Here is a 21097-nt window from a genome sequence, read left to right on the forward strand (position 1 = left end):
ACATCTGTTCTTTCCGATTCATGCCATTTAGTTAATTTTCACATGTGAATTTTTTCAACGCTTCAAATGGTCCCCTATACAAACCTGTAGCTGTGGAAAGGTTTTACGCACACACATACACATACCCCTCAGCGCAGTATGCTGCGTGTGGCATCCCCCTAGCTACAGGCTACCATGCACCAATCTATTTGTCATTTGAAAATAAAATCTTCTATGACAGTAAACTATAAATTGGAAGTTATGCTCCCGGTGCGATTACTTACACTGCAATGCAAGTCTGCTTTTCGCGCCATCCATGTGCTTTTAATGTAGGCTATTCTTTGGTTTTCCAGGTTCCCGACCTTCCATGGTAATGTACATTCGCTGATAGACGGAGCCTCAAGGGCATGTCTTGATCGCCGTCCCCGTCTCCGGCTTGCTCGGATTCCATCTCTCCCTGCCTTCTCCGGACAGCTTAGCCGTGTAGATAGAGAGTCTCTGCAGTCACGTGGGTCGGGAAAATCGAGAGTGAGCTAGCGAGAGACAGCGCGCGTGCGTGTGTGTGTGTGTGTGTCTGTGGGGGGGGGTCCCTCCTCTGCAGTTTGCAGATTGTTATGTTTCAGACTCTCGCTGGATAGAGCGAGAGCCACAGAGAGCGCGCCGGATTCTCAGCCTTACTTACCGAAAAGCCTTTCTGCCCAACCGCCACCTCCCTTTCCCACTAACGTATTCTCTATACCCCGGAAACCCTGGACATTTTTCCTCCCTCCTTATAGTTTTCTCTTCGGCTTTCATTCAGTCGCAATCTGAACAACTGGTTTACGCACTGCTGCTTATTTTGGATTGGTCTGACACACGAGGGGCCGTGGATGAGCTGCTTTAGCCAAAACCGGAGATGGAAGTGCTGATAATATGTATTTCCTTTTGGATATTGCAATGCAATTCAGTGGCAAGCGCGGACTCTATCATTCACATCGGTAAGGAGCTTGTGCAAGGGGGATGAAAGGGATGAAAGCGCGGACGTGTGATATAAACCCCTTCGGGGCTTCGAATAAAACAGTGCAGTCTTTTGTTGTTGAAATGAAAGACACATTTAGGAAGGCATAAGGGTGACAGATATGCATCTTGAATGTGTTAGTAGCCTGTATGAAGAGCGAGTTTGAACTAAAGATCTTACACGCTTGATCTGTAGTTCTGGTCAGTAGCGTAGTCATAAGTGGAGCTGTGAAAATGTTACAATATCTTAACTTGAATTCTAAACCATGCAGTCATTGTCAGATCAATTTGTCAGTTTACCTTGCCTATTATGCAGAATATCATATGAATGGCTTTGCAAACGCTTGATTGAAAGTCCCTAGAAAAGTGCACCGCTAATGTGTATTTTCATAAATCACGAGAATAAAGACAATGTTACAAATATTTTGTTATTCACACGACAAAAACCTAACTAATTTGCTTAGATCAGACGAACTAACACAACGTGGGTTTTTAAAGGATTGCCTATCCCTTCTCCTCCCGGTCCCCATCTATAGCTTGAACTTTGAATTGAACGTGAGCGAAATGTTAATACAATCCTGTGAAGGAAATACATGACAAAGGGACAAATACTAAACCAACAGTAGAATAGATTCCAGTGTAACCTGTTTGGTGAATTTGGGTGGGTAAGACTTCGGATTTGTCCAATGTATTTTATCTGTCTTGAATACATTTTTTTCCCGAAACAACTAACATCGGCAGTAGAGAAGATGGTGGGGGGAAGGGAGGGAGGGGTCAATATGAATGACTGGATTGTTGTATTTCTGAGTAATGCCACTGGCATTTGTTTAATGACATTTGTTTAATGCCATTTGTTTGACCAACACACACACACACACACACACACACACACACACACACACACACACACACACACACACACACACACACACACACACACACACACACACACACACACACACACACACACATGCACGCACGCACGCACGTATACACACTTTAGCAGTGGAACATCAGATTTTTAAATTGCCCATTAAAACCTTTGCATACCAATGGTGATGCAGTGACCAGTTGATTGCTTGAAATAAAGCCATCAAGCACGACAACAGTTGAAGCATTTGACATTTGAGAATTCTGCAGTACTTAGGCATGTAGGTTATTTGTCTTGGACACTATCAAGCTTCAGAGGCAGCATTGCGGGGGTTTATAATTAAACACGTATTGGATACATTATCATCGATGGCATTTGCACTTTTGTCTGCCTAACCCAGATATAAATAACAACCGCATATAGCTAACAAAGCCGGTCTAAAGCAAATTGGAATAGTTGTATTGTAGCCATTGCACTTTTGTCATCCCCACCAACCTCTCTACCCCGAAACCAGGGCTTTTACCTGGATTTGGCTACTCTAATGTTTTCAAAACGTTCATTTAATGTCGTTGAGGATGTGATGAGTTTTTGGCACATTTTGTTCTATTGGAATCCAATGTATCGGTGATCTTGACAGGAAAAGCTTGCAGTGCAAAGCCAGTAAGTAACCTATCGAGCGTGCTATTTCAAGCTTTAGCCTACCCTTGAGTAGCCGAGGCTACGCTAATCTTAACATGAACATGGTTGAAACAATTCATTCTTTTTCTGATTAACTTCCTGTTAAATATTGTCTTAACGAGGGAAGTTGAAGAGTGGTACACCATTACGTTCGAATACCACGGATGCTCATTTAGAATGCTTGACGCATGAGGCATGAGGTTCAAATAGTCCTTCTCCATAGCCCGTCTCCGTGCCCAGTCTGCTTCTGCGCAAAAAGTCTGGATAGCCCTCAATAAAAGACGGGTCGAACTTGGCAATCAAAAGACTGCCCACTATCGAATGTGGCAGTTTCATTCCGGTCAATTTTTTTGGAGGGGGTTACTCCTCCTAGCTTTGTATATAGGCTATTAATGTTAAATGGATATGGCTATCCTACAGATATCAGACAGTTTAGGGTTATTGTTATTGTGCGTAAAATGCTACCAATAGAGACAGTCAGTTGTGAACGACGTGAAATAACCAAGTTTCCCCCCCTCTTTAGCACTATATCCTTTAACTCTCCTATTCGTTCTTCTTCTCCTCTTAAGTTATCATTGTAGCTAAAAAAAGGAGTGTGTTTCATAAGCAGGAGAGGAATAGGTCTGTTTCATAAATTGGACACCTGACGTGAGGGATTTACGGGGTGATTATCTAGCCCTGCATTGGAAGGCGGGCTCGTACACCGGGAATCCAATCGGTTCTCAATGGCAAACAGAATGGGCAGATGCGACATTCTCATCCCCCGCTAAATAAGATGAACACACCAGTTAACCATCAAGCAGGCTATTCGCTCAAACCACCTGCACACCTGCAAAATACGATACATCCTAATCTACTTTATCGTATAGCATCTGAAAGCTGTTTACAATAATGAACTTCAAATGACTGATAATGTATCAACAAACAATTCCAGGTCATAATGTGAAACCTTAACGGATTTCATAGTGTAGTAGGTCTAGCATGGGCGAAGTTATATTGTGAAGCCCGGCCCATATCTAACTGAAGCCGATGATGAGTGGGCAGAAATTGCCACTAACTACTGATACAGGGCCAGCTTTTTACAATGGTAAAAACAAGGATTAGATTTCGGTAATCTGGTCCAAGACACAGTATTTCGTTAATGTACATATTCTAAGAGGAGCTGGGGCTGATAGTTTGTTTATATAGGTCGACACATGGTACAACATTCTTGCTCTCCATGGTGCTGAAATTTGGGGATCGTGTAACCACCATTGACGGGCAGGGAAAGTGAAAAGTCTTGATCTGGCACCCACCCATTCAATGATCTATGTGTATGTACATCCGCCAACATTTCATTATGATGCTAATTAAGCTTCACTGAAAACCTAAATCAGGAAAAGGCGATTTAACATGTCATGTCATATCACCCCTTTCTTTTACAAATTCACCTTTTCAATCGTTTCTCTGAAACTAACCTCGTCCCCAGGCTAATTAGGCTACACATAGGCAGAAGTGTCAGGCGAACGAGATTTCTCTGAAACTGAAATGCAACTGCCTCAGTAGTCTTAGAAAACGGACGTCTACACATATTGCAATGTTGAAAATGTCATATTTTCAACAGGTGCCATATTCGAGGAGAACGCAGTGAGGGATGACGAGGTTTTCCAGCTGGCGATCTCAGACCTCAGTCTCAACGACGACATTTTGCAGAGCGAGAAAATCACACATTCCATAAAACTTGTCGAGGTTAACAACCCTTTCCAGGCGGTCCAGGAAGGTAAGTGGGATGCCATTGAATTGTTTTAATGCATTGTTTTCCCTTTCCCCTTTCGCCATATTTGGTTAGTACTTTATAGTATCATAACCTACCGCTAGTGCCGTTTGTAGGCTAGTTAGTCATATTTTTAAGATGGGAATAGGGTCCTTTTAAGGGGAATATCTGTTCCTCGTTGATGCTCTTTTAAACCAAGGCTCCCCAAACTAGTCCAGCAGCAGTGTCTTCTGTGGATAGAAAGCTAGGTGGAAGTATTGAGTCGAGCAGGACTCAATAGCAATTTTCTACATAATTGCCATCCAGTACGCAGACACCCCTATAGACGTTCTGCTTTCAAGAAGGGTAGCCTAATTTGCTTGTCTTACTGTTGTATGGGTGATGATCATGATGATGGTAGATTTAGATACCTTTTTTGTTGTTGTTGCTGTTTCAGACTGTAATATCCATAATGGAAGGTGTAACATCTATAGTAGTCGTTTTTCCTCTTTAGTAGTAATGGAAATTACAATATTTTCAAAAATAGTCCTTGTTTTGTTCAGCCAAGCATTGCCTTCGAAATGCCTATCCTTCTTTTGACCTTAGGACTTACAAACTCACAGGCTTTAGCTAATATGTTCAGTCACTCCAAAATACATGGCCATTTCATGTAATATCCTTAATCCCTCGAATTTGCTTCATATCTCCAACATTCCAATATTTAGAACTCCTAAGGGGCACAACACACAATCATAGGAATCATTTAAATTTCGTTTGTCCATTCTGAGACATTAAAGTTGTGATTTTGCATTCAAATGTAACACCCATAACACTGAAATCGCCCTGTAAATCTGTTTCTGGGTTGAAGAAGCTATGACCTTTGAACAGACATCAGCCAGGGGAGTGTTACAAGGGAGATGTGTCATTGCTCTATCACACTTAAACGCTGTATCCACAGTGTATTCACACGCTCATTTGTGTCAACCAAGCTACAGTAAAGATACACTCCAGGATCTTAAGCACAACAAATTCGAAACATATTTTTTAATTTTTAATTTTATTTAACCTTTATTTAACGAGGCAAGTCAGTTAAGAATAAATTCTTATTCACAATGATAGTCTACCTTGCCTATATATAGCACGAATTGGATTACTAACATATCATACAAAGTGCAAAATAAATGCAGGACATCACATACCATATGAAATGGATGACACAGGACACAATTTGATGATGTAGGACACACAAAAACAAGGACCACTTTTGGCTCGTGAGCACCACTTTCAAAACTAATGGTTGAAATTATACAAAAGTTTGATAGTGCATCTTTAACACCCACCCCTGAGAGTTGAGCAATGGGTCAATGCCCCTGTGAATTAGCACAATCAGCATGTTTGACCTTTGCCTTGGGCTATGTTTAAAGCGTAGACCACCAGACGTTTCTGAGTACAAGGATCTTCTCTGATATTCTAGAATTACTTGTAAACCATGTCATCATTACTCGCCAGAGGTCTGTGCAGGTCGTATACAGTACATGCACACTTATCTTGTTTTGGCAGCCGTTGATGTTGAATTGAAGTCGAAACTCAGTCAGTGATCCTTCCGTGACCTTCCAGAGGAGGTCAATAGCAGCAAAGGACATGCTGCTCATTATTTTCATACATCTCTTTCAGCAAATCTATGCTAACTGCATGTAAGTATACGTGGCCTTTGCACACGAGTACACTAACAATGGCATATTTTTCCCATTTACTTTGGAGGCAGCCCGTTAATTGGTCACAGTTGAGTCCCTGGACTTTTTCAATTAATGACAAAGGGACAGAGGAGATCAATATGGCACAGCCAGGCAGCGGCTCGATGACGTCCCACTCACCGCTGACCTTTTCCTCCACGCCAGATAGTCAGCCCTCTTTGGAGGATTATGGGTAATGAGGGAGGGATTCACACCGATCCGCTCTCAGAGAGCAATAGAAACAAAAGACGCCCAGGGGGCCATGGAGCTGCTGATCTGATGCCTGTCTTGCGGAGAGGGAGGAGAGAGATCCCTGGCTAACTTAGAACACAACGCTCTGTTGCTTAGCTCCACCAGAGGCGTCATGCCCACAGGGAGCACAAGGGCACGTGCCCCCTCAGATATGTCCTGTTTTTTTCAGATGTTCAACTAATTACTAAACAGATTTTTTTTTCAGATCCACGTTTTATCGAAAATATACTAAACAAAAATATAAACGCAACATGTCAATTGTTGGTCCCATGTTTCCTGAGCTGAAATAAAAGATCCCAGTCATGTTCAATATGCATACGCACAAAAAGCTTATTTCTCTTTAATGTTGTTCACAAATTTGTTACATCGCTGTTACTGAGTATTTTTCCTTTGCCAAGATAATCCATCCACTTGACTGGTGTGTATATAAATAAGATGATTAAACAGCATGATCATTCCTTGTGCTGGGGACAATAAAAAAGCTACTCTAAAATGTGCAGTTTTGTCACACAGCACAATGCCATAGATGTTTCAAGTTTTGATGGAGTGTGCAATTGGCATATTGACTGCATGAATGTCCACCAGAGCTATTGCCAGATAATTAAATGTTAATTTCTCTACCATAAGCTGCCTCCAACGTCATTTTAGAGAATTTGGCAGTATGTCGAACAGGTCTCAAAACCGCTGACAACGTGTAACCATGCCAGCCCAGGACCTCCACATCTGGCTTCTTCACCTGCGGGATGGTCTGAGATGAGCCACCCGAACAGCTGATGAACCTGTGGGTTTTCACAGTTGAAGAGTTTCTGCACAAACTGTCAGAAACATCTTGGTGAAGGTGCACGTCGTCCTCACCAGAGTCTTGACCTAACCGGCGTTTGGCGTTGTAACCGACTTCAGTGGACAAATGCTCACCGTCAATGGCCACTGGCATGCTGGAGAAGGGTGCTCTTCATTGATTAATCCCGGTTTCAACTGTAGACAGTTTGTATGTGTCATGTGGGCGAGCGGTTTGCTGATGTCAATGTTCTTGGGGTTATGGAATGGGCAGGCATAAGCTATGAACAATGAACCCAATTGCATTTTATCGATGGCAATTTGAATGCACAGAGATACCGTAACGAGATTCTGAGTCCCATTGTCGTGCCATTTATCCGCTGCCATCACCTCATGTTTCAGCATGATAATGCATGGCCCAATAATGCAAGGATCTGTACACAATTCCTGGAAGCTGAAAATGTTCCAGTTCTTCCATGGCCTGCATACTCACCAGACATGTCACCTATTGAGCATGTTTGGGATCCCCTGGATTGATGTGTACGACAGCGTGTTACAGTTCCCGCCAATATCCAGCAACTTCTCACAGCCATTAAGAGTAGTGGGACAACATTCCCCTGGCCACAATCAACAGCCTGTTCAACTCTATGCGAAGGGGATGTGTCGCGCTGTGTGAGGCAAATTGTGGTCACACCAGATACTGACTGCTTTTCTGATCCATGCCCCTACCTTTTTTTAAAAGTTATCTGTGACCAACAGATGCATATCTGTATTGCCAGTCATGTGAAATCCATAGATTAGGGGCTAAAGAATTTATTTCAATTGACTGATTTCCTTATATTAACTGTAGAAAAATCTACCACCAGCAGTATTTTGCGGAGGGGGCACACTGACTGGACCAGGCAAAGAGAGAGTGTAGAGTGACACACATAATGCTTGATTTGATTTAGCTGCCAGTGATGGGCAGGACACAGGAAGTATGTTTGTACATTTGGTTAAGCTATGTAGCCTATTGATTCCTTTTTGAGGAATAAATGAAAACAAAATGTTTTGTTGTTTCTCTGTAATACTAGCCACCTATACATTTTATGAAGTTGGATTTAGCTAGCCAGCTAGATAGGTTCCCAATCTTCCAACCTCATAACTAGCTTCCTAGCCATTTCAGGCTGTCAATCAAGTTCGTCTGTCTTAGCTGGCATGCCTGCTGGCAAGGTTGCTAGACTTTACAAAAACAAGCAATTCATAAATGAACTGAATAACACTATAATTCCTTTCAATCTTTTACCTAGATTTTAGCAGAGATGCAAAGAAAGATATTTAGATGATTTAAAAATAGAAACACCAGTCTGGAAGATACAGAGGCATGCTTATATATGCAGAAAAACACTTGGTTTGAACATAATCTGGCACCACAATGAATATGTGTGCTTTAATTATGATGCCATGATATGTGCCTGTAGTGATGATGATGATCTCATTAACTGTGTTGGAATGTGGATGTAATATCCTAGGCATGTTAATGTACTATATAGAGATGACACCGTCATTAAAATGACAATTATATACTGTACATATAACTTATTTTATTTAGAATTAGGCATAATGATTATAGCTCCTGATTACAGGAAAAAATCTGTTTCAGGTGTTTGAAAAGTGCTAAATTCTCCAACCCCCTTCCCCCCCATCCACACGTACTTCGTGACCCCTCTAAAATAATAGGTGTATGACGCCCCTGCCTGTGCCCATTACGTTTTGTTCCCATACGAAAGGAGGTTAATAAGAAACCCTCTGCCCAGTGCTGTGTCCCTGTGTTTAATTGAACATTTTAGAGAAACATGATTGGTGGAGTTTTGTAGGAGTGAATAACCAATGCAAGTGAAGATACTGGAGGCACACATAGTCCTATGTGTTGTTCATGGTAACTGATAGGCAGTGTTTCATCCCTAATGATGTCCGTATTGTGTTGCTTGAGGACAAGGAAAGCATGTGTTACCATACCCCTCCCGTTGCCCATGGATACAGAATCATTCACAACACCAATGAAGACATTTCATAAAAGAGCAGAGAAACATGACATGCGTGTAGCGACTTGCACGCACACACACAGTTGTTCATTGCAGTAAAGTTGATTTAGGTTGTTTGAAAACACATCACATACAAGACAAAGCATTAGTGTTTCTTATGACAGTGGCAGCTCATTAATAATGGTGATTGTGCATTTAGGGAGGAGTTGTTTTTCATCCTTGGAACATGCAATTATTTTACCGCAAGCCTTTAATTTGATTCTATATGAAACTATTGTTTATAAGCATCAAGAATGACTTCTGAAAGTTTGTCTAATTACATTTCTCATTACCTATGAAATGTTTGGTCAAAAATAATTGGAATTAGAACCTCACACTCAGCATCCCCAACCACAGAACAATTTATATAATCTTAATAATAATAACTAATTGAACTTAAATAGCGCTGTTCATAATAGAAATCTCAACGAGCTTTATAATGGTTCGATATTTTTATTGACTCTGATGCTGAAGTGTCGTTATTGGATACTTGCTCAACTTTTTGTTTCTCGCTGTACACATTTTTAATGGATTTTTAAATTCAAACAAATTAGGCTAATGACGTTTTCTTCATCATGACGAGCAGCTCCATTACCGCTTGAGTGTTAAAACAATCATTTTACCCTTGGCATCCTCCGCTGAACAAATTATTGTTATAGTTCATGGAGACATTTCTCCTCATTGTCGGAGCAGCATTCACTGGTTGGGTTCCATTATTTACCACATGCATATTCATCTCACTAGAAAACAAAACAGAAAAAGCTTTTCTCTCCAGGCTTTAAGCGTTTAATTGATATGCCCTTTTTGGTGGCCATGCAGATGAGATGAGTGTTTATGAAGAACATTCATCCGTCTCTCCTGGAAGTGACCTATTCAGTTGGAGTTCAATGGATATGTACAATACAATCGATACGACTGATAAGGATACATCACAGAAGACTTAAGCCTGCTCTTATTTTCACCGTGAAGGTAGAGAGACTCGGGACTTCGATGTGCAACTTCTCCAATGGGACCAGAGATAGTGTTACACTGGGATCACAAAGTGATGAGATTGATCTCCCTCTCTCCTCCTCCCTCTCTCCTCCTCCCTCTCTTCCGCTCTGTTGTGTTTCTACAGTGAGCTCTGAGAATCCCTCATGTCAGCCAGCTCCAACCCTGAACCCGCATCAGTCAGTGCTGGCTGGCAATGCGTGAAAGACGCCCATTTTATGACAGAGGAAACAATTGGGCAGAATTAATCATGGTGCCGCCCTGACTTTTTCTCCTGGACTGGTGCAATTTAGAAAGGAGATGCATAGCTGGAGTGGGGACAAACATCCAAAAGTACAAGCCCAATTCTGCCTCCTCAAGATATACTGCCCGTGGGTGCCTCTGAGAGTTCATCCATTAGCTGCGCACCGTGCTTTAAACGGAGCCATCCGGGATAATTAATTTGTGGACTTTACTGCTCATATCCCGGCATTCTGATGCAAACACTGATTCAAATGCGGTCAGGCGGCCTGGCAAGCTGCTTGGGCTCGCTGTGGAGGCCTTTTGCGTGAGGACAGTTGTGTGTGTGTTTCTCCGTTACCTGATAAAATAACCTTCAGACACCTGGGAATCTAATGATGGAGAGCTCCGGTGTGAGTGATGGCTCCCGCTGCTCGGTCCTTTGCAGACAAATTACCATCCTCTGTCCCACTGATGTGCCTGCCCACGGCACGCTTTGTTCATTCGCTTAACTTCTGTCTCGCTCCATTGCTCTCTCTCTCTCTGTGCTGATCTGCTCACATGATAGGCACCCATTGACTGCACGTCTTTTTTCGGATACTGCCTACTAGGCCATCATATAGCACTTGCTATCAGCCGTAGGCAATCTCTCATGTTTTAGTATAGCAGAGATGAACAGAGATTCAGTGCTATTGTACTTCCTGCTAAAGCATTGAGACAGACTTGTAGGATTAACTTGCAACTTCTCAAGCAAGTAGGGTGAAGTGGATCAAGTAGGGTGAAGTGGATCAAGCAGAGAAGAAGCTGGTTCCCAATAAAGCATATAACATTTGAAAATGGAACTGAGCCAATTTCCCTTGAGAGTTTTTTCCCTTTCTGCACCATGTAGCTAGTAGTGACCGAGGTGGAAGGAGAGTCGTTTTAAACCACAGCAGGGTTAAGGTCTGGCTGTATTGATAACAGCTAGTCATTGAAACTGGAGTTATGAGAGCATGGGCCACCACTCTCCAAGAGGGGAAATGTCTATTATTGAGTGTACTTCACCTTTGGTGATGCGTTGGGCAAACCGTACCCCCCTCTGGAGAGCGCTGCAGTTGTGGGCGGTGCAGTTTCCGTACAAGGCCGGTGATACAGCCCGACAGGATGATCTCAATTGTGCATCTGTAAAGGTTTTTGAGAGTCTTAGGGGCCAAGCTAAATTTCTTCAATCTCCGGACGTTCTTCACCACACTGTCAGGCAAAAATCAGTTTTACCAAATTTTTACCAGCATGTCACATGTGCAACCAGAAAAAAACAATCCTAGACCACCTTTCCTGCTTACAAGCAAAAACTAAAGCAGGAAGTACCAGTGACTTGCTCAATACAGAACTGTTTTGCTAGCACAGACTGGAATATGTTTCCGGGATTCATCCAATGGCATTGAAGAGCACAACACCTCAGTCATCGGCTTCATCAATAAGTGCATCGACGAAGTCTTCCCCACAGTGACTGTATGTACATATCCCAACAAGAAGCCATGGATTACAGGCAACATCTGCATCAAGCTAAATGCTAGAGCTGATGCTTTCCAGGAGCGGGGGACTAATCCAGACGCTTATAAGAAATCCTGCATGTCCTCAGATGAACCATCAAACAAGCAAAGGGTCAATACAGGATTAAGATTGAATCCTATTACACCGCCTCTGACGCTCGTCGTATGTGGCAGGGCTTGAAAACTATTACTGATTACAAAGGGAAACCCAGACACGAGCTGCCCAGTGCTGCGAGCCTACCAGACGAGCTAAATGCTTTTCATGCTCGCTTCGAGGCAAGCAACACTGAAGCATGCACAAGAGCACCAGCTGTTCTAGTTGACTGTGTGATAACGTTCTTGGTAGCCGATGTGAACAAAACCTTTAAACAGGTCAACATTCACAAAGCCGCTGGACCAGACGGATTACCAGGACGTGTACTCAAAGCATGCGTGGACCAACTGTCAAGTGTCTTCAATTACATTTTCAACCTTTCCCTGACCGAGTCTGTATTACCTACATGTTTCAAGCAGACCACCATAGTCCCTGTGCCCAAGGAAGCGAAGATAACCTGCCTAAAATATTGCTGCCCCATGACACTCACGTCGGTAGCCATGAACTGCTTTGAAAGGCTGGTCATGGCTCACAACAACAGCATCCTCCCGGACAACCTAGACCCACTCCAATTCACATACCGCCCCAACAGATCCACAGATGACGCAATCTCAATCACACTCCACACTGCCCTTTCTCACCTGGTGAGAGTGCTGTTCATTGACTACAGCTCAGTGTTCAACACCATAGTGCCCACAAAGCTCATCACCAAGCTAAGGACTCTGGAACTAAACACCTCCCTCTGCAACTGGATCCTGGCCTTCCTGACGGGGCCCCCCGAGGTGATAAGAGTAGGCAACAACATGTCTGCCACGCTGATCCTTAACACAGGGGCCCTCAGGGGTGTGTAGTTAGTCCCCTCCTGTATTCCCTGTTCACCCATGACTGCGTGGCCAAACACGACTCCAACACCATCATTAAGTTTGCTGATGATACAACAGTGATAGGCTTGATCACCGACATCGATGAGATGGCCTATAGGGAGGAGGACAACAACCTCTCCCTCGATGTGAGCAAGACAAAGGAGCTGATTGTGGAATATAGGAAAAGGCGGGCCGAACAGGCCCCCATTAACACCGACGGGGCTGTAGTGGAGCGGGTCAAGAGTTTCAAGTCCCTTGGTGTCCACATCATCAACAAACTAACATGGTCCAAAATATACCAAGACAGTCATGAAGAGGGCAAGACAAAACCTTTTCCCCCTCAGGAGACTGAAAAGATTTGGCATGGGTCCCCAGATCCTCAAAGGTTCTACAGCTGCACCATCAAGAGCATCCTGACCGGTTGCATCACCGCCTGGTATGGCAACTGCTCGGCATCTGACCATAAGGCGCTACAGAGCGTAGTGCCTACGGCCCAGTACATCACTGGGGCTAAGCTTCCTGCCATCCAGGACCTCTACAGTAGGCGGTGTCAGAGGAAAGCCCATAAAATTGTAAGAGACTCCAGTCACCCAAGTTATAGACTGTTTTCTCTGCTACTGCACGGCAAGCGGTACTGGAGTGCCAAGTCTAGGACCAAAAGGCTCCTTAACAGCTTCTACCCCCAAGCCATAAGATTGCTGAACAATTAATCAAATGGCCACCGGACAATTTACATTGACCCCCCCTCCCTTTTGTACACTGCTGCTACTCAGTGTTTATTATCTATGCATATTCACTTCACCCCTACCTACATGTACAAATTACCTCAACTAACCAGTACCCCAGACTCGGTACCGGTGCCCCCTGTATATAGCCTCGTTATTGTTATTTTTATTGTGTTACTTTTTATTATTACTTTTTATTTTAGTCTACATGGTAAATATTTTTTTAACTCTTCTTGGACTGCGCTGTTGGTTAAGGCCTTGTAAATAAGCATTTCACGGTAAAGTCTACACTTGTTGTATTTGGCGCATGTGACAAATAAAGTTTATTTGATTTTGATTTGACTTTTGTCTGTGTGGGTGGATCAATTCAGATTGTCAGTGATGTGTACACCGAGGAACTTGAAGCTTTCCACCTTCTCCACTGTGGTCCCATCGATGTGGATAGGGGTGTGCTCCCTCTGCTGTTTCCTGAAGTCCACGATCAGCTCCTTCATTTTGTATCCATCATAGTGTAAATTTTATTTTTCTGGCATCACTCCACCAGGGCTCTCACCTCCTCCTTGTAGGCTGTCTCGTCATTGTTGGTAATAATATCTACTACTGTTGTGTCGTCTGGAAACTTGATGGTTGAGTTGGAGGCGTGCATGGCCACGCAGTCATGGGTGAACAGGGAGTACAGGAGGGGGCTGAGCATACACCCTTGTGGGGCCCATGTGTTGAAGATCAGCGAAGTGGAGGTTTTGTTTCCTACCTTCACCACCTGGGGGTGGCCCATCAGGAAGTGTCAAGACCTAGTTGCACAGGGCGGGGATCAGATCCAGGGCATCAAGCTTAATGATGAGCTTAGAGGGTACTATGGTGTTGAAGGCTGAGGTACAGTCAATGAACAGCATTCTAACGTAGGTATTGTCAAGATGGGATGTGGTAGTGTGCAGTGCGTTGGCGATTGCATCATCTGTGGATCTATTGGGGCGTTAAAGCAAATTGAAGTGGGTCTGGGGAGCCAGGTAAGACAGAGGTGATATGATCCTTAACTAGCCTCTCAAAGCACTTCATGGTGACAGAGTGCTACGGGGCGATAGTCATTTAGTTCAGTTACCTTTGTTTTCTTGGGTACAGGAACAATGGTGGACATCTTGAAGCAAGTGGGGACAGCAGACTGGGACAGGGAGAGATTGAAAATGTCTGTAAACACCAGCCAGCTGGTCTGTGCATGGTCTGAGGAAGCATTTAGTGTGAAGCGTTTAGTGTATCCTCTCATGTAAATCTCATGCTTAATCTTGCCAGGAATATATTTTTTTGCATGGATACAAAATGTGCCATGTTTGGAAAGTATCTCAGCACTTAAAGGAGTTGATGTGATTCTTCAGGGTTGTTATTATTTTCCCATTTAAGGCAGTTAAAACCTCTTTGGGATCGGTGTCACTTCCATGGGATGGTTGAGCTAACCTTGGCTAATGCGATTAGCATGAGGTTGTAAGTAACAAGAACATATCCCAAGACATAGACTTTAGTATGTCATTTCAGGCGAAAATTGAAAAACAGGGGCGAACAATTAGCCTCGCAGTATATCCATATCATTTTATTAGCCAATATATTAGCACCTTTCATTCCCCAAGAAAAAATATTTTTGCAGTAGTTCTTTTCCAGAGTTGTTTATTATAAATTTTTGCAGGTCCTGACTTCCAGAGATCTATAATTCGGTAGCGGAGTGGTAGCCTGCTGTAATCAGCAAAGTGGGGTCAGTTTTTACTTTCTTGCTTTATTCTTCCAGCTTCCGTTATGAAGCCCTCCAAATCGCCCCCTCGTTAATTCGGGCATCTAAAACTCCTATCATGTTTTATTAAATATTTCTAGTGGCTGTGGAATGGAACTACTATCCTGCCACCAGGGAATAGGGAAGCAGAGGTAACACTCGGATGGAAGCAGCGGTAACACTCGGATGGAAGCAGCGGTAACACTCGGATGGAAGCAGCGGTAACACTCGGAGGGAAGCAGCGGTAACACTCGGATGGAAGCAGCGGTAACACTCGGAGGGAAGCAGCGGTAACACTCAGATGGAAGCAGCGGTAACACTCGGAGGGAAGCAGCGGTAACACACGGATGGAAGCAGCGGTAACACTCGGATGGAAGCAGCGGTAACACTCGGAGGGAAGCAGCGGTAACACTCGGATGGAAGCAGCGGTAACACTCGGATGGAAGCAGCAGTAACACTCGGATGGAAGCAGCGGTAACACTCGGATGGAAGCAGCGGTAACACTCGGATGGAAGCAGCGGTAACACTCGGAGGGAAGCAGCGGTAACACTCGGATGGAAGCAGCGGTAACACTCGGATGGAAGCAGCGGTAACACTCGGAGGGAAGCAGCGGTAACACTCGGATGGAAGCAGCGGTAACACTCGGAGGGAAGCAGCGGTAACACTCGGAGGGAAGCAGCGGTAACACTCGGATGGAAAGCAGCGGTAACACTCGGAGGGAAGCAGCGGTAACACTCGGATGGAAGCAGCGGTAACACTCGGATGGAAGCAGCGGTAACACTCGGATGGAAGCAGCGGTAACACTCGGAGGGAAGCAGCGGTAACACTCGGAGGGAAGCAGCGGTAACACTCGGAGGGGAAGCAGCGGTAACACTCGGAGGGAAGCAGCGGTAACACTCGGATGGAAGCAGCGGTAACACTCGGAGGGAAGCAGCGGTAACACTCGGATGGAAGCAGCGGTAACACTCGGAGGGAAGCAGCGGTAACACTCGGAGGGAAGCAGCGGTAACACTCGGAGGGAAGCAGCGGTAACACTCGGAGGGAAGCAGCGGTAACACTCGGATGGAAGCAGCGGTAACACTCGGAGGGAAGCAGCGGTAACACTCGGATGGAAGCAGCGGTAACACTCGGAGGGAAGCAGCGGTAACACTCGGATGGAAGCAGCGGTAACACTCAGATGGAAGCAGCGGTAACACTCGGAGGGAAGCAGCGGTAACACTCGGATGGAAGCAGCGGTAACACTCGGAGGGAAGCAGCGGTAACACTCAGATGGAAGCAGCGGTAACACTCGGAGGGAAGCAGCGGTAACACTCGGAGGGAAGCAGCGGTAACACTCGGATGGAAGCAGCGGTAACACTCGGATGGAAGCAGCGGTAACACTCGGAGGGAAGCAGCGGTAACACTCAGATGGAAGCAGCGGTAACACTCGGAGGGAAGCAGCGGTAACACTCAGATGGAAGCAGCGGTAACACTCGGAGGGAAGCAGCGGTAACACTCAGATGGAAGCAGCGGTAACACTCGGAGGGAAGCAGCGGTAACACTCAGATGGAAGCAGCGGTAACACTCGGAGGGAAGCAGCAGTAACACTCGGAGGAAGCAGCGGTAACACTCAGATGGAAGCAGCGGTCACACTCGGAGGGAAGCAGCGGTAACACTCAGATGGAAGCAGCGGTAACACTCGAAAGCAGCGGTAACACTCGGATGGAAGCAGCGGTAACACTCGGAGGGAAGCAGCGGTAACACTCGGAGGGAAGCAGCGGTAACACTCGGATGGAAGCAGCGGTAACACTCGGAGGAAGCAGCGGTAACACTCAGAGGGAAGCAGCGGTAACACTCGGAGGGAAGCAGCGGTAACACTCGGAGGGAAGCAGCGGTAACACTCGGAGGGAAGCAGCGGTAACACTCGGAGGGAAGCAGCGGTAACACTCGGAGGGAAGCAGCGGTAACACTCGGAGGGAAGCAGTGAGGGATGAATGATGGATCAGGTAATGTAATATATCGTAGTTAAGACCGCTCTCGTTGTGTTGTTTTAACCACCAGACACTAGTGGCACGATTTAGTCTAAATCAACTGCTGTCAATGTTAATGTCCCTCATAGCTGATAGATAGAAACGTTTTAAAAAGCACACTTACCCATGTAAAAACACTTGTGTAAAGTACCCATTGCTCATTGCTGATCACGCGGGTGCACTGTTAAGATTTTGAGTCATGACATAGAACAGCTGCCTGTCATCTAATACTGGGACATGTTGTAAATGTACTCTTTCCCTTTTATTTAGACAATGAAAATGTACTCAAAGAATTTACGGCACAGCCAAAAGCCCTATATCCAGCGTATTGTGATCTACTGTGATAGTGTATCGATATAGACTAGAGGGACCCACCTGTTGCAGTGTGTAGCCTCCGCTAGTTGACCTTTTCTACAGTTTATGTGGCCTAAGGCGATTCTCTAACCTGAATTCAGCAATGAGGAGAATTTACATCTTAAGCAGGATCATTTCCTGGACCAACTTGTCTCAGGGCTATAGATCCAAGCCCCACATAAATTTTACATATTTGGTCCGGAAGTTATGTGGCTGAGATTGAAAGGGTTTCTGAAGTTGCAGAGATTTCCTGCGTGACTGTTTTCAAAGGGAGAAACACCATCGGGGCAAATTTCATTCCACTCTCTGATCTCTGCAAGCCATCTCAGTACAGATCGCAGATACCTTTTTTGACTCTTTTCTGATGTTTTTTTCCCCCTGTTTTCATTAGGTTGTGGTTCGTTTGGACTGACAATGATGAAGAGATTTGGATTGAGATTAAACATGGATTGAGATTAAACATGGATTGAGATTAAACATATTGGGGGTGGCAGGTAGCCTCGTGGTTAGAGCGTTGGGCCAGTAGCCGAAATGTACATTTTTTACAAGGTTAACATCTGTCTTTCTGCCCCTGAACGAGGCAGTTGTTCCCCGGTAGGCCGTCATTGTAAATAAGAACTTGTTTTTAACTGACTTGCCAAATTAATTAAATAAAGGTTAAATATAAAAAAAAGAAAAAAAGACTGTTTCTTAATGTAGATCTAGTTATAACCTAACTAGAGCCTGAGCCACGTCACATGCTAAAGAAAAACTCCTTGTCCTTTGGCAGCTTTCACTCTACAGGTCCACAGGGGGAGAACAGCAGCGGCACTCTCCATGGTGACGCACCGGAACGCCCCTCTCTTCCCTCTCGTCACTCACACCACGCTGCAGCATTACACTATTCAATCAGAATGACTCACCTTTGTGCCTTGGAGAGAACCATGCACTGAAAGGGAGAGACGGGGGGGGGGAGAGAGAGAGGCAGAGAGAGAGAGACATCGTGCCTAAGAACAGCCCTTAGCCGTGGTATATTGGCCATATACCACATCCCCTCGTGTCTTATTGCTTAATTATACAAATGGGTCGGTCTAATCCTGAATGCTGATTAGTTAAAACCGCATTCCAGCCAGTTTCTATTCCAGAAGTTACCACGACTAAATCTATGATGTTAAAATGCCTATTTACTCTGTTCCATCTATGCCTAATGACTCCCGTGCCAATATATCCTAAAGAAAACTGGCTTCTCGGGCATTACCACTTAAATACATACCTTAGCGGATGCCGTTTCACACGTTTGAGGCTTTAGTACATGTAGAGCTCCCGCCTGTCGACCTTGTTGACTGACCTGTGTAAGCCTGTTTGTGTTCTGTTCTACAGCACCATAGGCCTGCGTTGAAGACCAGGAAGTGACTGTATAACAGCTTAGGTCATGTACATCTTATCAATAATGTTTATATCCCATTCTATAGCACTGTACCTACCCAGAGGTGTATGTTAGTAGGATGAGAGTCCATAGGATCAACCACTACTTGATATAAGGCCTGTTCCCCCTCAAGTAGCTAGCTATGTGTCTAATACCTCTGGAGTGACTATTCATACTGCAAAGATGGCTTGTTTGAAAGGGATAAGAAAAAAATAGCAACCTCTCCAGGAAATAAGCTATATGGATGGAGTATTATACTGTAGGCCCATGAGGCTGAAAGACAGACTCTAGTGGTGGTATGACATCATCAGCATTGCAGGAAGCTTTCTGCTCCTCTTTCCTTTCGCACCAGCCTCCTCTGAATTACAGTATGTACAGTGAGCAATAACATTATGCATGTATACAGTGGAGTTTCAATTATGCATTGTATGTGCAGAGGCTAATTAATCTGTGAGATGAAATCAAGGAATCAAGGAAATTTACTCAGCGCGCTTCCACATTTTAAAAATTGAACCTTTATTTAACTAGGCAAGTCAGTTAAAGAACAAATGCTTATTTACTGACACCCTACCGGGGAACAGTGGGGTTAACTGCCTTGTTCAGGGGTAGAACGACAGATTTTTTGCCTTGTCAGCTCGGGGATTCGATTCAGCAACCTTTCAGTTATTGGCCCAACGCTCTAACCACTAGTCTACCTGCCACCCCTATTATTAAAAGAAGCCATTTATATTGATTGCTAAACAGAGAATGGAAACGAACCTTAAAGAAAAAATGACTTTCACTGCAGCTGGAATGATTATGGCACAGGGAATATTGTAAGAAGATGACTGCTGTTTAGCAGGCAAATGCCTCCAATTATCAGGCACATGGCCCAACTATTAAACTATGCAATTAAGGCGTGATTGTCTCATCACATCAGCAGGTAGCTATTACTGCCGTCTCTCATGCCTCTTAGTGAACCATGAAAAAATCATCGCACTTACACTACCGCTGTACTTTACGAGCCTAGCTACTACCTTCCTACTTAACCCAATCCCAAAAATTCCATCAATTATTAAGAGGTAGGGTCGGGGGAAAGGTAGACGGACGGGGACCCTTGTGGGGGCACGTGGTTATCAAAGCCTTTTAGCAGGAGTTGTCGGTGAATGATTCATAATTGACGCTGTCATTTGTCCCCATTTTCTGTTCTCAAAGAGCACTCAGCTCTATAATATAAATCAAACCCTCATTAGCATACAGCCAAACGCCTAATGCTCTATTGTGACGAGCAGGTTTCTTTGGTGGTGTGTGATTATTGGCCGGCAAGAGCCCTCTTCATGTTCTCACGCTTATTATAAACTGGGTGGTTCGAACCCTGAATGCTGATTGGCTGACAGCCATTGTATATCAGACTGTATGCCATGGGTATGTCAAAACATTGATTTTTACTGCTCTAATTAGGTTGGTAACCAGTTTATAATAACAATGAGGCACCTCTGGGGTTTGTGGTATATAGCCAATATACCACAGCGAAGGGCTGGGCCAAGGAACTCCGCCATGCATCGTGCCTAAGAACAGCCCTTAGCCGTGGTATATTGGCCACATACCACACCCCCTCATGCCTTATTGCTTAATTTTACAACGGGTGGGTCTAATCCTGAATGCTGATTAGTTAAAACCGCATTCCAGCCGGTGTCTATTTCAGAAGTTACCACGACTAAATCTACAACGTTAAAATGCCTGTTTACTCTGTTCCATCTATGCCTAACGACTCCCGTGCCAATATACCTAAAAAACAAAACTGGCTTCTCGGGTATTATCACTTAAATACGTACCGTAGCGGATGCTGTTTCACATGTTTGAGGCTTTAGTACATGTAGAGCTCCCGCCTGTTGACCTTGTTGACTGACCTGTGTAAGCCTGTTTGTGTTCTGTTCTACAGCACCATAGGCCTGCGTTGAAGACCAGGAAGTGACTGTATAACAGCTTAGGTCATGTACATCTTATCAAGAATGTTTATATCCCATTCTATAGCACTGTACCTACCCAGAGGTGTATGTTAGTAGGATGAGAGTCCATAGGATCAACCA

General features: G+C 44.4%; 1 protein-coding gene across 2 annotated transcripts in view; it reads left to right on the forward strand.

Moving 5' to 3' along the window:
• Window positions 1–606: 606 nt before the first annotated feature.
• Window positions 607–21097, forward strand: part of grid1b (glutamate receptor, ionotropic, delta 1b) — a 380700-nt gene continuing 360209 nt past the window's right edge. For both annotated transcript variants that reach the window (XM_024386514.2, XM_024386515.2), the window contains exons 1-2: window positions 607–956; window positions 4128–4283. In XM_024386514.2, the coding sequence (XP_024242282.1) occupies window positions 875–956; window positions 4128–4283 (238 nt within the window). In that variant the 5' untranslated portion in view covers window positions 607–874. The remainder of the gene's footprint in view (window positions 957–4127; window positions 4284–21097) is intronic.

This window comes from Oncorhynchus tshawytscha, linkage group LG24, assembly GCF_018296145.1.
Source record: "Oncorhynchus tshawytscha isolate Ot180627B linkage group LG24, Otsh_v2.0, whole genome shotgun sequence".
NCBI lineage: Eukaryota > Metazoa > Chordata > Actinopteri > Salmoniformes > Salmonidae > Oncorhynchus > Oncorhynchus tshawytscha.